Source organism: Ixodes scapularis, unplaced genomic scaffold (genome assembly GCF_016920785.2).
Source record: "Ixodes scapularis isolate PalLabHiFi unplaced genomic scaffold, ASM1692078v2 PGA_scaffold2__306_contigs__length_199485367, whole genome shotgun sequence".
Lineage (NCBI taxonomy): Eukaryota > Metazoa > Arthropoda > Arachnida > Ixodida > Ixodidae > Ixodes > Ixodes scapularis.
Window position 1 is genome coordinate 86,135,223 of NW_024609857.1, and position 13,822 is coordinate 86,149,044.

Here is a 13,822-nt window from a genome sequence, read left to right on the forward strand (position 1 = left end):
GCAAATGTGCGAACCAGCCAAGACGCATCAGTCGCGGTTATGGGAACCGTAAAAACTATGATGCTGGATTTGTTTCAAGATTTTCGGGGGGTTAGTTTTTTTTAGATTTTGTTTCCAGTTTACCATTCCACAAAACCAAGTTCATTTCGATTTAAACAAGTCCAAAAAACCAAATTAAAAAAAAATTTTTTTTTTTTTAGAGAGATTTTATTTTAGCATGAAAGGTATGATTTTGACGAGGGGGCTCAAAAAATATCTGCTAGTTGGCAGCTTTTTGGACCTTTTCATGTGAACTGCTTTCGAGCTTTTGGTATTGCTCGTTAAAAAGTACACCACAACTGTACCATATTTTATCTATTAACGTAACTCAGAAATTAGAGGGTATTACAGAGCAGCTAAACGTGCTGCTTCTAAAATTGTAAGCAAAATTACTCCACTCGCTGAATACATCACGAGTTACAACCCTATTAAATAAATCGTGGAATTCATCACTGTTAATTCTTGGTACTTGTTCCGTGCTATAAAATGAAATATAATGTCACTTTTTTTAGCTCAAGGACCTCCCTATGGAAGTAGGTATTATACATAGGCAAGGAATTTAAAATGTAAAATACAAGTAGAAAACAAATAGCAAGGCCACAAGGTATAGAAACAGAAAACACATTTGCTAAACCGAGATGCTGCAGTTTAATTGTGCAGCTGTTCATTTGAACTGCTTTTGAGCTGAAACTAGATTAGCCATTAATCTGAGATTCAAGATGTCTCCCTCTCTCATGCCACGGCCGCTCAATCAAAAACAAAGTAGGACTTGCCTCGTCGAACTGTCGCACATAGGCAAAGGCGAGACTGCACAGTTAACACTACTGGCCGTGTTTTTCTCTCAGGGCGTTAGAAGTCGTGGGCGCTTCAAGCAATTCCGGGGATGCACATTGCTGAGCAGCAACAGAGAGATAATTATCAGCGGAGAGATACCACGGAATAAACTAACTAGTGCCAGAGATTGAACGCTGCTGTCATCGACCGGTGGCACCGTGGTGGTCGCCCGGGGTACTAGACACGTCTTGCCGTTTGCGGCACATTTGGTGGGCTGCACTTGCGAGTTTCGTATCGAGGGGCCGTGTTCATACACAGCTGAGAAGCAGGCAAACACCACTAACTCATATGAGCCCACAAAACTCGTCTCCACCAAACGTATTGGCGCTTGAAGATCCTGCCTCGGGGTTTGCACTGCACTAATAGTATCCGTCAGTACGTAACAAGTTTTCTGGTTTCGGCGCTTTGTTCCGTTGTTATAATTTCTGAAGAAAAAGAAATGTCGCCATTTATACGTTTTCATTTTGAGGTTTTGCTCGAGTGGGAGGTCAATGCTCAATTTGTGCAGCAAGTACGCGGCTTCCGCTGTTTTGTCAGCTTGGGGTTTACGGATGCAGCGGACAAACCACTCACCACTGGCCTGAGCAGGAACCTCCGTCGGATCACCCGCTGCACCTCGCACAGGTTGATCTTCAGGTGGGGCCACTGCACATTGGGCAAAGAACTCGCATGACAAAACACTTCCCTGAAACATTCGCACCCACACATGCAAGAAACAAGAGTCAAAAGAAGCTTAGATTTGAGCTTCCTTCTAAATTACTCAAAAGAATGTAAAACAGGAAGTCCAAGTTCAATGGCCTTAATAACATTTACATCGAACATATTACATAAAGTGAGAGGAGTAGAGGTAGTAAACAAAAAGCCCTCAACACTATAACGCCGGGAATGCATCTTCGACTGGTGTGTTTAACGTCCCATCCTGTCCGTACACCAAAAGTGGTGCCGAAGTGGCAACAAACGATGTCGCAAAAGCCAGGGTGTTCTGTGGGATGTTGCAGTCCTGCCAGTTGGTGCTAGAAGCCTCGGCAAAAAGCGCGAGCGAATGCAAGTGTCGCCGTTATCGCAGCACCTAAACTCCCGGCTGCCGCAGCTTCCGTGAATCGCCAAGCTGGAGCGCGACCTGCAGCAGAACAGGCGTGTGCCACATCTGCCAGTGAAGCTGCGACGGCAGGGCACTTTTATGATGTCATGGAGCGGACATCGAGGGACTATGCGTTATAACGGCACTGTTGGCAGCGCCGTCGACACCATGGGCATCACACGGCACTGGCAGAGCTCGTTCGTCTAAGCTGGACACACGGAGGTTGGAGCCGCGGAGCACCTGGCATCTGCAGGGGGAAACGTCCAACGATCAAGCGGACCTCTCACCGGCTCGACGTTGTTGAACGGCTGGAAGTAGAGCCTGAGGGAGGTGAGCAGCACCAGGCCCGGGTTGGTCACCAGGGGCGTGATCTTGCTCGCCTTCGTCTCGAGCACAATCTCCTCCGTCAGGTCCTCCAGGCTGTCGCAAATGGACGTGCATCGAGGCACACAACTGAGGTTACACGGGCAACGGTTACTCGCTCGTCGACGCATTCGCTTGTCGACATATGCGTTGCGCTTACATTCACCGAGGCACAGCTGTTTATCATGAAATCTAATGACTGCGAATCTTTCCAGAAATGGTTGAACAGGGAATGAAAGGCTGCTGTAGTTGAGGAAATATTTAATTAATGCTAAGGCTTCTCAATTTTAAACTGAATGCTAGTTGCACCTCACAGGTCCTTCCTCGAAACGCACGATCGGACCCAATTCCCGCTCACGGATGGAATCGGCGCAGCTCGGTACTACTTGGTACTCGGTACTAACACAAACAACTGCATCTGTTCTGTGTATGAAATTACCTTTCACATGTGCGAGGTTCCCAAATTTTCCACACTTCTTCGTTGAGAAAACATATAACGAAAAAATTGTCCATCTTTCTAATACTACCGTATTTACTCGCAGAATGAACGCACTTTTTTTCCGAAAAATCGATGCAAAGTTAGGGGGGGCGTTCATTACGGGAAGTAAAATTTTTGCGTCAGTATTTACTCGCATAATGAACCGACCTTTTATCCTTAAAAATCGAAGTAACTTCTTATCTCTGAGCGCGGCGCCCGACCCGGTAACCAAACTAAGCTGTGCAAAAAAACAAAACAAAAAAGAGCTGCTCTTTGTTTTGTTTTTCTCTTAGTTTCTTGTTGTTTTTTTTTTGCCGCCTTTGGCAAGCTGTTTTGTTTGCTTAGGTGAGGGTTCTCCGCTTATCTTTCTTATCTCCTTGCGCGCGGCGCGCGATCCCCGTAACCAAACTGCGTTGTGCAAAAAAAAAAGAAAAAAAAAAAAAGAAGCTCCTTTTTTTCTGTTCCGTGTTTCTCTTTTTTTTTTTTTTTTTTGCCGCCTTTCGCAAGCTGTTTCGTTTGCTTAGAGGGCTTCTCCGCTCCTCTTTCTTACCTCCTTGCGCGCGGCGCGCGACCCCCCGTAACCAAACTGCGCTGTGCAACAAAAAAAAAAAAGAAAAAAAAAAGCTCCTCTGTTTTTGTTTTCTCTCAGTTCTGCGGGTTTTTTCTTTCTTTTTGCCGCCTTTCGCAAGCTGTTTCGTTGGCTTAGAGCGCTTCTCTTTCTTACCTCCTTGCGCGCGGCGGCGCGGGAACCCAAAGTTCAAACTGCGCTGTGCAAAAAAAAAAAAAAAAACTCCTCTCCATGTTCTTTTTTCTTGCTTCCGTCGGATCTTCTCGAATTTTTTAACGCCTTTTGAAAGGCGTTTTGTTCGCCCACGCTGCCCATGCCTTCGCGACCTCGCTGCATAAGGATAGAAAAGTGCGTTCATTTCGCACGCGTGGGGGGAGGGGGTCAAAATTTTGACATCGGAGTTGGGGCTGCGTTTATTACGCGAGTGGAAAAAAAAGTCGAAATTTTGAGCCGACTTGGGGGGGTGCGTTCATTACGCGAGTGCGTTCATTGTGCGAGTAAATACGGTATATCCCGAGAGCACCCTAAAAGCATAGCATTTGTAGGTACTCAGACACCATGGTATCACCTGGCATTACAGTTTCATTGATGTCACAATGTCAACTGTTGTCACATGTCACGTGATGTCATTGTGTCATATGACTATTACGAAAGCGTATGACCTTACGTGACACGTAACATTATGTCACTTGAACATGTGACGTCGAAATGTGACATTAGATCATCTGATGACGCGACGTTACGACACATAATGGTGGCACCTGTCACAGTGTCACATGAGGTTGCGTCTAATAACACCGTGATGTCATTGTCACGTGACATTGTAATGTTACATAACATCAGAAAGTTACGCGACACTGTGCAATTGTCGAGGCTACACCCAGATGCAGACACAAAAGCTCTAAAAGCTCCTTATAAATGCGACGCATTTAAACTAATCTTTGATTTCCGATTTCAGTCACGTGCAAGATCAAGCAGTCGCTCACCAACTTCTGTCAAAGGTGATTCTAGACTGCCAGGAGAGGACCATGGCTGCCACCTGGGGAAGACAGAAATTGAAGCAGAGCTGCGGGCACTGATCCGGAAAGGGCCACACCTCGGCCGTCCTCACTCACCATGACGTCATGTTCGGCAGCAGACAACGTAGAGGCCCTCGTCAGCTGAAAAGGGTGCGAGTTTGCTTCTTCAGCAAAGCAATGGGAGACGATGCAAAACTTCCTCTAATTTTACACCAAAGGCCGAGCCAAATCACTGCTGACAAATTGTTCTGTGCAATCTCTGCAGTTTAAAGGGAAGCTGAAGATCCTGCTATTTGAGTAAAAACACTTCAATCGTCTTCATTTGGCCTCCCGGATCACAAATATCGAGATTATTTTTCTATTTGGTGCACGGAGGCTGCAGAAAAAACATTTTCAAAGTACCACTGAAGCCCCCCTTCCCAGAGCATTACGTCATAAAAGGAGTTTTCGGAATCACCACCATCGCGCATCTCCAGCGCCTATTAAGGCTATGCCCGTGCACTCCTGCTATTTTCAAAAAGGTCAGAAAAAGACATCACGTTTGGTGTCAGTGCCGGGGAATATACATGACGAGCTTGCACTTGCTTTTGCGCTGCCCACGTGAGCGACACGCACTTGCCGGCTGAAAGATAATTTTATGACTTAACGATTGGTAGGAAAGATTTTGTGTTATAACCTCTGCGGGGAAAAGAAACCTGATATTCCAGTTCACAGGATAAAAATACTCTCGAATTCACCTCTAATTTGTTTTTTTCAAAAATCTCTTCAGCTTCCTTTTAACAAACATCTGTCTGCGAGAGGGCACACATACACTGCGCGGCACTGTCGGCGCGAACACGACTTTGGCGCTTTTTTGCATCAACTTTCAAAGGGTACTGGCAGGCGTTAAAATCTACCTCTGTGTTTAGTATCCCAACTGACTACTTTCCTCCCCTATGCTCCATGTCACTAGTTGGTGTACAGTGCAGGCGAATGCAGCGCCAGCTGAAGAGAGAAAGGGCGAGCACTAGGATGGCAGGACGGGAGAGGAGGGCAACGGAGGGCGATGGGAAAAAGGGAGAGCACTAGGAACGTTAGAGAGGAGGGGAGGATTCTCTCCTTCTCCCCAGCCTTCCTAGTGCTTGCTTTTTCTCTCCCCCGCCTGGCCTTGCCTTCGCCTGTACTGCACGCAACTAGTACACGAGTATAGAGTAGCTTAGTTTTGTTGACCGCCCCCTCAACGCCGAGGAAAAAGCAAACCGACGATGGCTTGCTTGTCCTGACAGCGTAGCGGAATGTATACGCACGAGTGTCGGTACGGCGTATGGTTGTAGAGCTCGATAATAAACGCGCAACATTGTTTAGCACCTGCTGCTTCTGCCACAGCAGATCGTGTTTCTGGCTTTCTCTGTTGGCAAGTCGGCGTTATTCTTGCGAACATTAGCTTGGGAACACCCCCTTGTAAACACAGAAACAAGAGACTGTGTTTCTGCACATCCACTCTGCCTCACTACGTATTCCGGCAAGTTGAGCAAGATGCCCGTATCTTCGACGTCCACCGACCTGGGATATGTGCCTGCAGCACTCCTCGATGCTGCCGTAGGTCAGGGAGAACAGGTAGGCGACCCGTTTCTGTTGGAAGGAAGCGGGACTGTCAGGGACGGCCGACTGCAGCCGAGTCTGCCATGGGACGAACCCTCTTGAAGACGTAAGGCCGGATGAAGTTCCCTTCCAGCATCTCCACCACCTGGTCGTTCTTGAGGCTCATGACGCTGTTCTTGCTGTACAGCCTGCAAAGACACGGGACCAAGAGCTTAAAGACACCTCCAGTGCAGTAGAACCTTGTCAATATTTAAAACTTAGAAAAACGTATGCAAAGGAAACAAAAAAGCTCTTGAAACAGCCTGGAAAAGTATGTCATTAAATAAATTTACTACAAAAAAAATTTTTTTAAAGCTATATTTACGTTGTTAAAAGAATTCACAGTTGGTGCCTGCGGGAGCCCGCGAAAAAGTGGCAACAAGCTGTCACGTGACTAGCCACTAGTCACGTGGTGGTTGCACTCTTTCGGGAGCTTCCTATGGGCTCTAAAGTTACTTATTAATCTTCATTTTAAGTGCAACAAAAAACAAAGATTAATAACTTTTAAAGCCCGCAGGAAGCTCCCGAAAACGCACAAGCACCACATGACTAGTGGCCAGTCACGTGAGAGCTAGTTGCCCTTTTTCCAAATGTTCCCGCAGGCGCCAACTACAAATTCGTTTCGCCCCATAAATATAGCTCTAAAATATTTTTTTTTTCATTGTAAAATTATTTTGACTGTCAATCCAGGCTGTTTAAAAAAAAAAAAGATTTTTCCTTTGCATATGTTTTTTAAAGGGGGACTAAAGTGGTTTCTGGGATTGTCTATTTATGGTCGTAAATCAATATAGTATAGGCTCCAAGCATTTTTAAAAAATTCAAAAATTAGATTGATACACTACTCGTTTCCCTATTGAAGACAGGATCAAAGATTGTCACACGACCTTTCTTCTGCGATTCGGGGCAGAAACCAAAGGGTGCCATCAGACGTGTGAGAGCGAATCGTGAGTGATCGCTTTCCGCGCGCAAGTCACAAACATTCGAAAATCAGTTCATTGTTAGCCGGGCCTCTTGCCACGCGGGAAGCAATCGCTGGCGATTGGCTGCGGCACGTCTCATGGCGCCCTCTAGTTTCTATGCCGGATCGCAAACAAGTGGGCGTGTCGCAATCTTTGATTGCATGTCAATCTGATCATAGAGCTTTTTAGGAAAGGAAAGGGGGGGGGGGGGGGGGGCAAAATGAAGAAAGAAAAAAGCTCCTCAACTATTCAATTCACCAATAAAACACATTTTTCTGGGGCTTTTCGCTGAGTAGTTGAGTACACAAGCACCTTTTTTACCCATTTGCAAAACATAAGCGTGGCAAATATAGTGTAATATAGAAAAGGTACCCTGTAAAGATGTCTATGTGAACAAAACTTATTGGCAAGTGGAGCAACTGAAAAAGCTAAAAACCATACTCTAATGGAGATAGCATTTGTATACTGTTTATTCTATTACACTATCACGAGTGATCATTTATTTCTTCCCCTCGCCTGGTACTGATTTCGCCATCAAGTTTCAACAAAAACGGGACATCTGGCTGTATTGAGACAAAATGACAGCATGGTAGAAACAAACATCTAAAATGGGACTGTCCCGGCCAAAACGGAAAATATGGCCACCCTAATTTGACACCATGGAACTGCTTGCAATCAGTTGGGTTCACTTTGAATAAGTTCACCTTGAAAAACATGGTGAGGACCAAAATTGTAGATTCAATAACTTTGCAAGAAAAAAGTTCTTTGCATAATATTTGGGTTACCAATTCGGCAAATTTTCAGGCAAACCGGGGGCGGTGTCTTAGAAAATTTTCAGCTCATGAATGAAACGCCAGAGTACCTTTTTAAGTCGTAGTTTTTGCCAACTTCACTGGCTGTTATTTAAATGCAATCTTAAATTGCTAAGTTCACACACAAACTTCAGCGAATGGTCACTCCTTCACGAACCCATGGAAGCTGGCCATTACCAAACCAATCAAACTACACTGCGCTGGCTTACATAAAAGTTTACATAGACACCCTTATCGTTACCTCATCCCTAACCGCAGAAGTTTATTTTTAATTCTGGAGTGCAGCACAATAAAAAACCACTGATAGGTTACTAGTCCTCTTAGGCTTTATTTTTTATTTGTTGATTAGATAATACGACTACTCCAATAACGAGGGCATAGTAGGAGAGGAGTAGAGGCAGTAAAATAACATTGGTAGAAATAAACACATGCTATGAGGCGACCAGCTGGTGTAGGAAACTGCCAACAGAATTGGTAACGGTGATACAGGGAGATATGTTATTTCAACGTGATATGGTATGAGGAGAAAACATATTTTTAAAACAATCAATGCAACACTGAAAGCTTTTTTATGCTTTTTGAATTTGAAGCTCTAGTGTTGGTTCTAGAGTGGGGAAGCTAGACAAGTTGTCAGCATTGATATGAAGGTCGATAACAGGTTTTCCATCAATCAATTCTTGTGCGATGTCTAAGGGATGTTAAATCTGCTCACTCCATTAATGATGATGGCGAGTCATGCCGTCCAAATTTATTAGAAATAAATTGAAGAGATTTTCTATGTACCATTTCCAATTTCCGTCCACAAACAGCCAAATATGCGAGTCCCAAACGGTCTAGCATATTCCAGTGTGGATGACCGAACTAATGTTTTATGCTCAAGTAATCCTCGGCAGTTCTAAGGTTGTGCAAATCAAGCATTTATTTATTAAGAACACGGCGTGAGGCTTTCTTTTTATTATATGACACCTGTAGTTTTAACAATTCATACAAATCGACTGGTTCTGCTTCTAGTGTATCGAAACTTCCAAGCTTCATTTCGAAATTATGTTGCAATGCCAAAATCAATCGCAGCATGTTTATTTAAACATACTGCGACCTCAATTGAAGTCATTGCAGGAGTGGAATACACAGGTGAAAGACAGATGAGTAGTGCAAACAATAAACATGAACATATACAGAATAATGATTTGGCAGTCACACATCAAACAAAACCAAGTTTCACAATTTTTAAAACAAAGTCGTCGTACTGAACCATACACATAGATCCATTAATACCGTTCCACAACTCAACCGTGCACGGAAAGAAGGAATCTTTAAAACAATTAATATGAGACTGAAAAGGTACAATGTTTAAAGGATGGGATCGCCTAGTGCGCATGATGTCTGAAAAAGAAATGTATTTCATGCATTTCATGGATTTTTAACAATTCTATGTAGCATCTTCAACTGCTTGACAGTTCGCCTAAAAGACAGAGACTCTAGCCTCAATGTTGGCATAGTGAATGAAGGTGAAAAGTGTTGATCGTATCTACTGGAAATAAGTCTAACCGCTTTGGCCTGAATAAAGTCGATGAATGTCCTCTTTTAAATAAACTCCCCAAACTACAGAACCATACTTTGAAATTGGCCTAACATGGTGGCCTTATGCAATTAAATCTAACCGGTGCGGGCAAACCTGGCAGAGAAACCGGCTTATAGGCGTTTGCAAGCACAGCCTCAGGACGCCGGCATCTTGATAGCTTGGGGTGTGCTTGGGCGCGTCATAATCTGATCACGGCGCAAGGCGTAGTAATCGGATTTGACGTGCCCAAGCACACCCCAACCGATCGAGATTGTGTCGCCCTGAGGCCGTACCTGCAAATGTTTATAGAGCGCAAAGCTCTGGGAACATTCAGTATTGTTGAAAATCCTAGTGCCACCAGCGTGTCATCAAGAGCTTGACAGTGAATGTGACAGAACGTAAGGTTAATATGGCACACTCCCAATGCAAGAACTTCAGACAGCATCCTAGACTAATTATACTTTACCGTAAAACGAAATGGGTTGCACAGGCAAACATGTACCAAAACTGTAATTCTTCTAAATCAAATAGAACTTTCAAAAGAGCAACTTAATAAGCTATACTCGAAAGTAATGACGCATCGGCCATCTCTGTGTTTAGAATGCCTTCTGCCAGTTGTCTGAAGCTTTACCTCAAATCACAAGAGATGCTTTCTCAGTTCTCCAGTACGTAAAAATGATCCGCAACGAAGCAAGATGATGTCACCCGAGCTCAGGAAGTCGCATATTCTAATCGTAACGTTCGCCAATTGTGCTTGCTGTATGCAAAGTACCAAATGGTGGCACTCACGAGACAAACAATGAATGAAGTGCCGATACTCTAAGAGTATTTAGTGACTCTAGCACTTCCCCGTAGACACGAGCGCTCACTCACTTGGACATCAGCGGGCCCGTCCATCTTTCCACGATGCTTGACTCGTTCAGGGGAAACTGCAAGATTTTTCGTTTTTTTTAAGCGGTCGGAAGTTTTTGTTGCAATACACATAGACAGGACAGCTCGTACGACATACCTTGAGGATAGGTTGGTTAACATCCTCGGGAACAAAGAGCAGCGACTTTGAGCATATCTTCAGCCTTCCTTTCTGGCAGCTAGAGGAACAGAAACGCGTCAGCCCCGTTGGTGACATGTGCGACCAAAAGCATCACGGCGGTCAGCTTTCCACTATTAGTCGAACGCTGACTACACCGTCTTTAATGGATAGTTTTGCTTTCATTGAGGGAAATAAAAAGAAAGCTAGACTGTCAATTGACATTGATGGTTTAAGAGTGCAATGACTCTAAGCTTCCACTGTTCTTTTTACACACACACCATCGAACTTGCCATTTGTAACTGATGCTTAGAGGGACACTGACAGAGTATTTATGCTTGTCAAGGTTTTTTTTTGTACATGACATATGAAAGCTCAACTACCTAGAGCAAAATTTGCAGTTCGAAATTAGTTTTCTTTTGCCCGAAAACCGCCTATCGAGAACTGGCCAGTTTGAGTCGCGCTCCCTCTGTTCTCTGTGGTCACGTGCCGTTTTCTATGGCTTAGACACAACCACCGAAGATAATCAAAGTCATGGGCCCATCGAAGGCACACACTCAATGTAAGAAATGGACAAAAAATAGTGGCTTCTAAAAAAACAGCAAATATGTTGATAAAAAAAAAAGTTATAGACACGCGACTTCTGGCATCTTTCTCCTCCTCTATATTTCTTCTTCCTCCCCAGTTCAGTTTTGAGCAGTTGCATTTTTTTTTACTTTATTAAAAATATACGTGACACTGTAGCAAAATATTGATTGGGTAGTCTTCTGACACCATAATAAATAGATAGCCTAACAAAAAAAAAAAAAAAAAAAAAAGGTTTTGGGTGTTGTCAGTGTCCATTTAAAGGGGTACTCCGGCCATTTTTTGAGCTACCTATACAAATTGCATTTTCTGACTACCTGGACTTCAGTCGTCATGGTATGCTATTTATTTTCTCGAAATTCAAGATAGCAATTGAGAAAACCGTAAATGAAGATGATGCCGAAACCAGCATTCAAATTTTCGCGCGCTCTTCAGCGGTGCGACGTCACACATGGCTTTCAGGTCGTGCATGTAGTCTTAAACAGAGTATGTCGAGTGTTTTTTGCGTGCTTCTCAGTGAATCAGTTACCAAACATTCTTTTCCCACCATCAAATGTCTTGTAATCAGTTGGGAACATGGCTTACTGCCCACTTTGTACCATTTCTGTCGTCGCACTTCAATGTTGCCAGTAGGGGATCCCAGTTTAAGAAACACGATGAAAACGAAATTCGAAAATTCAATAACTTCGCAAATTTTTTTTTCTTTTCACTCAAAACATGGGGAACTCGTAGAGCCATGTCTATCGGCGTGTTGTGCCAATTTTGAGGCAAATCAGCGACCATGAAAAAATCGCCGGAGTACCCTTTTAAGTAGCAAGGATCACTGCTCGTGAAGTCACGGTAAGTCAAATCCAATGTTGCTAGATTACCTCAGTTGTGGAACTCCTGCAGAGGGGGGTACCGCCACTCACTCTCTTCAGTCCACCTCCCGTCATTTGAAGCGCCATCTAGATTTTCGTTTCAAAACTACGTGTTTCATACAGTATGGTGGAACGCCATCTAGAAACGGTGCTTCGAAACATCCTTCTTTCATAGAATACACTGCAGGAACGTTGAGAGGCGAGCCATGGTGAGACGGGGGAGGGGTACTGCTCGTGCAAGCAGCGTCTATGAGCAGTTCCGTAACTGAAATAATGTAACAATGTTGGTCAAATCCTGGTGGCGACGTCACGAAGATGAACCACAAGAAGGGCACCACCAAAACGTTGAGGTGCTAATAGTCTGTGGCAGGCTAAGAAAAGTTCCTCCCACAATGCTCTCTGCTCGCCGGGATTGGTGGTTTCCTCCTTTCCAGCGTTCGCTCTGCTGAAGCAGAAAGAGCAAAGAGTTTTGTGGGAGGAGACCGCCCACGCTTTCCTGTACCCTGCAAGAAACAAGCGAAGTTCCCTTACCGCCTGCGAGCTTCGGCCTCGGACACGTTGTCAGGGTAAAGGTAGACGCTGTAGTCTTTGAAGTAGATCTCCCCGGGTTCTAGGAGCAGCAGTGAAAACCTGCGCAGTCATTCGTGCCTCCGCTTACAACAGGTGCGGGCAGGTATCGCCGGACATCATCCGGGATTACACGCGATGGCTCGAGCGTTGCGCAAGGATGCGAAATGAACGCCGCTAGCTCGATATGACGCGAGCCAGACATATCTTCCTTCGTTTGTTGTTTTTTTCTCGACATTCCTCAACTGGGTGCTCATATCCGAGACTGCAAGTTGTAGTTGTGAACGTGCACTTTGAAAACACCTAAACATTATCTGCCGAGCTGCGCCTTTCGCTTGCGGCTTTTGGCGAGTGCGTTTGAATCACAGCCGGTAAAGACCTACTCGCGTTCAACGACTGTTACCGGCTCGAGCTTGTTACGAAAGTTGGGAAAAAAACGAAACAGAACCCCATTTCGAGCCCACCTTTCCGAACTCGGAGAGTCCATGAACGCCATCGTTTTTCTAAAGAAAACAGACTCGTTGACTCGCTGTTAAACCGCGCTAGTCAGTTCTCGCGGTCGCACCGGCACGGACCGCACATCACCGAAAACACACTCAGCTGGCGGCAGCAGCAGTGGCAGTGGTGGAAGCAGCGGCGGCAGCGTCAGCAGTAATGTTGGTAATGTCGCGAACTTTGTCGAAATTCGAAGTACGACTGGTCGGCGAGTCGGCGAAACAGGAAACAGTTTGAAAAGTTCGACGTTTTGGACAGCGTTGCCAGAGTTCTGAACTGAACTCTCTTGATCTAGAGAATTGTTATGATCCGTTTGGTGCTGTTCTCTCTATGGCTATTCTCTAGTGAAGCTAGGCTGTGTAAACTATTTTCATCGCGTGTTTTTGAACCTCCTTTTAGTATGATATCTATGTCCTTTTATAGCTTCGTCGGCTTCGTCTTTCGAATACGCCTCGCAAGTTGGCTCATTTTCGTCTTCAGCGCATGAGAGAGGAAGTAGCGGTGACGTCAGAACGCCGAGCCCTGATTGGCTAATCGCGACCCCTTAGCTGAGCGTCGTCTGCTCCTTTGCAACGTCGTCTGCTCCTTTGCAACGTCGTCTGCTCGCAACGTGTCTGCGTCTGTCTTACCTTTCCTGCGACTTGCTATGGGATATCGCTCTGGCAAAACAGCGTTGAGAAGTATGCCTGTGTCCATCCGCAATCCGGTGTGTGCTTTTCATTTTTTCGAACTAGCTTTTCAATTTAGTATTTAGTACAAGCCGCAATAATAATAATAAACGACTTACCTCGACGGCGTACGATTTGTTTCTCATGCTGGCCTGCACTTCAGGTCGTCGTCGTAACTGATTTGCATGACGTGGTTCGATTTTACGGCACCTTCACCCCTCTGAACTAAGCTGGGTTCTTCACAGAAAAAACAAAACGCACATTGCGGAGGCCTCTGCGGCCAAGG

At 44.9% G+C, this 13,822-nt stretch overlaps 1 protein-coding gene across 1 annotated transcript in view; it reads right to left on the reverse strand.

The window, feature by feature from the left end:
* LOC8051260 (protein FAN) overlaps positions 1 to 13,311 on the reverse strand; it is a 74,700-nt gene extending 61,389 nt beyond the window's left edge. The window contains exons 1-10 of the mRNA XM_042291944.1: positions 12,838 to 13,311; positions 12,338 to 12,436; positions 10,344 to 10,422; positions 10,208 to 10,263; positions 6,058 to 6,151; positions 5,925 to 5,993; positions 4,479 to 4,523; positions 4,350 to 4,402; positions 2,242 to 2,374; positions 1,447 to 1,518 (exon numbers count right to left, since the gene is read on the reverse strand). Coding sequence (XP_042147878.1) covers positions 1,447 to 1,518; positions 2,242 to 2,374; positions 4,350 to 4,402; positions 4,479 to 4,523; positions 5,925 to 5,993; positions 6,058 to 6,151; positions 10,208 to 10,263; positions 10,344 to 10,422; positions 12,338 to 12,436; positions 12,838 to 12,869 — 732 coding nt within the window. The 5' untranslated portion in view covers positions 12,870 to 13,311. The remainder of the gene's footprint in view (positions 1 to 1,446; positions 1,519 to 2,241; positions 2,375 to 4,349; positions 4,403 to 4,478; positions 4,524 to 5,924; positions 5,994 to 6,057; positions 6,152 to 10,207; positions 10,264 to 10,343; positions 10,423 to 12,337; positions 12,437 to 12,837) is intronic.
* Positions 13,312 to 13,822: the final 511 nt, after the last annotated feature.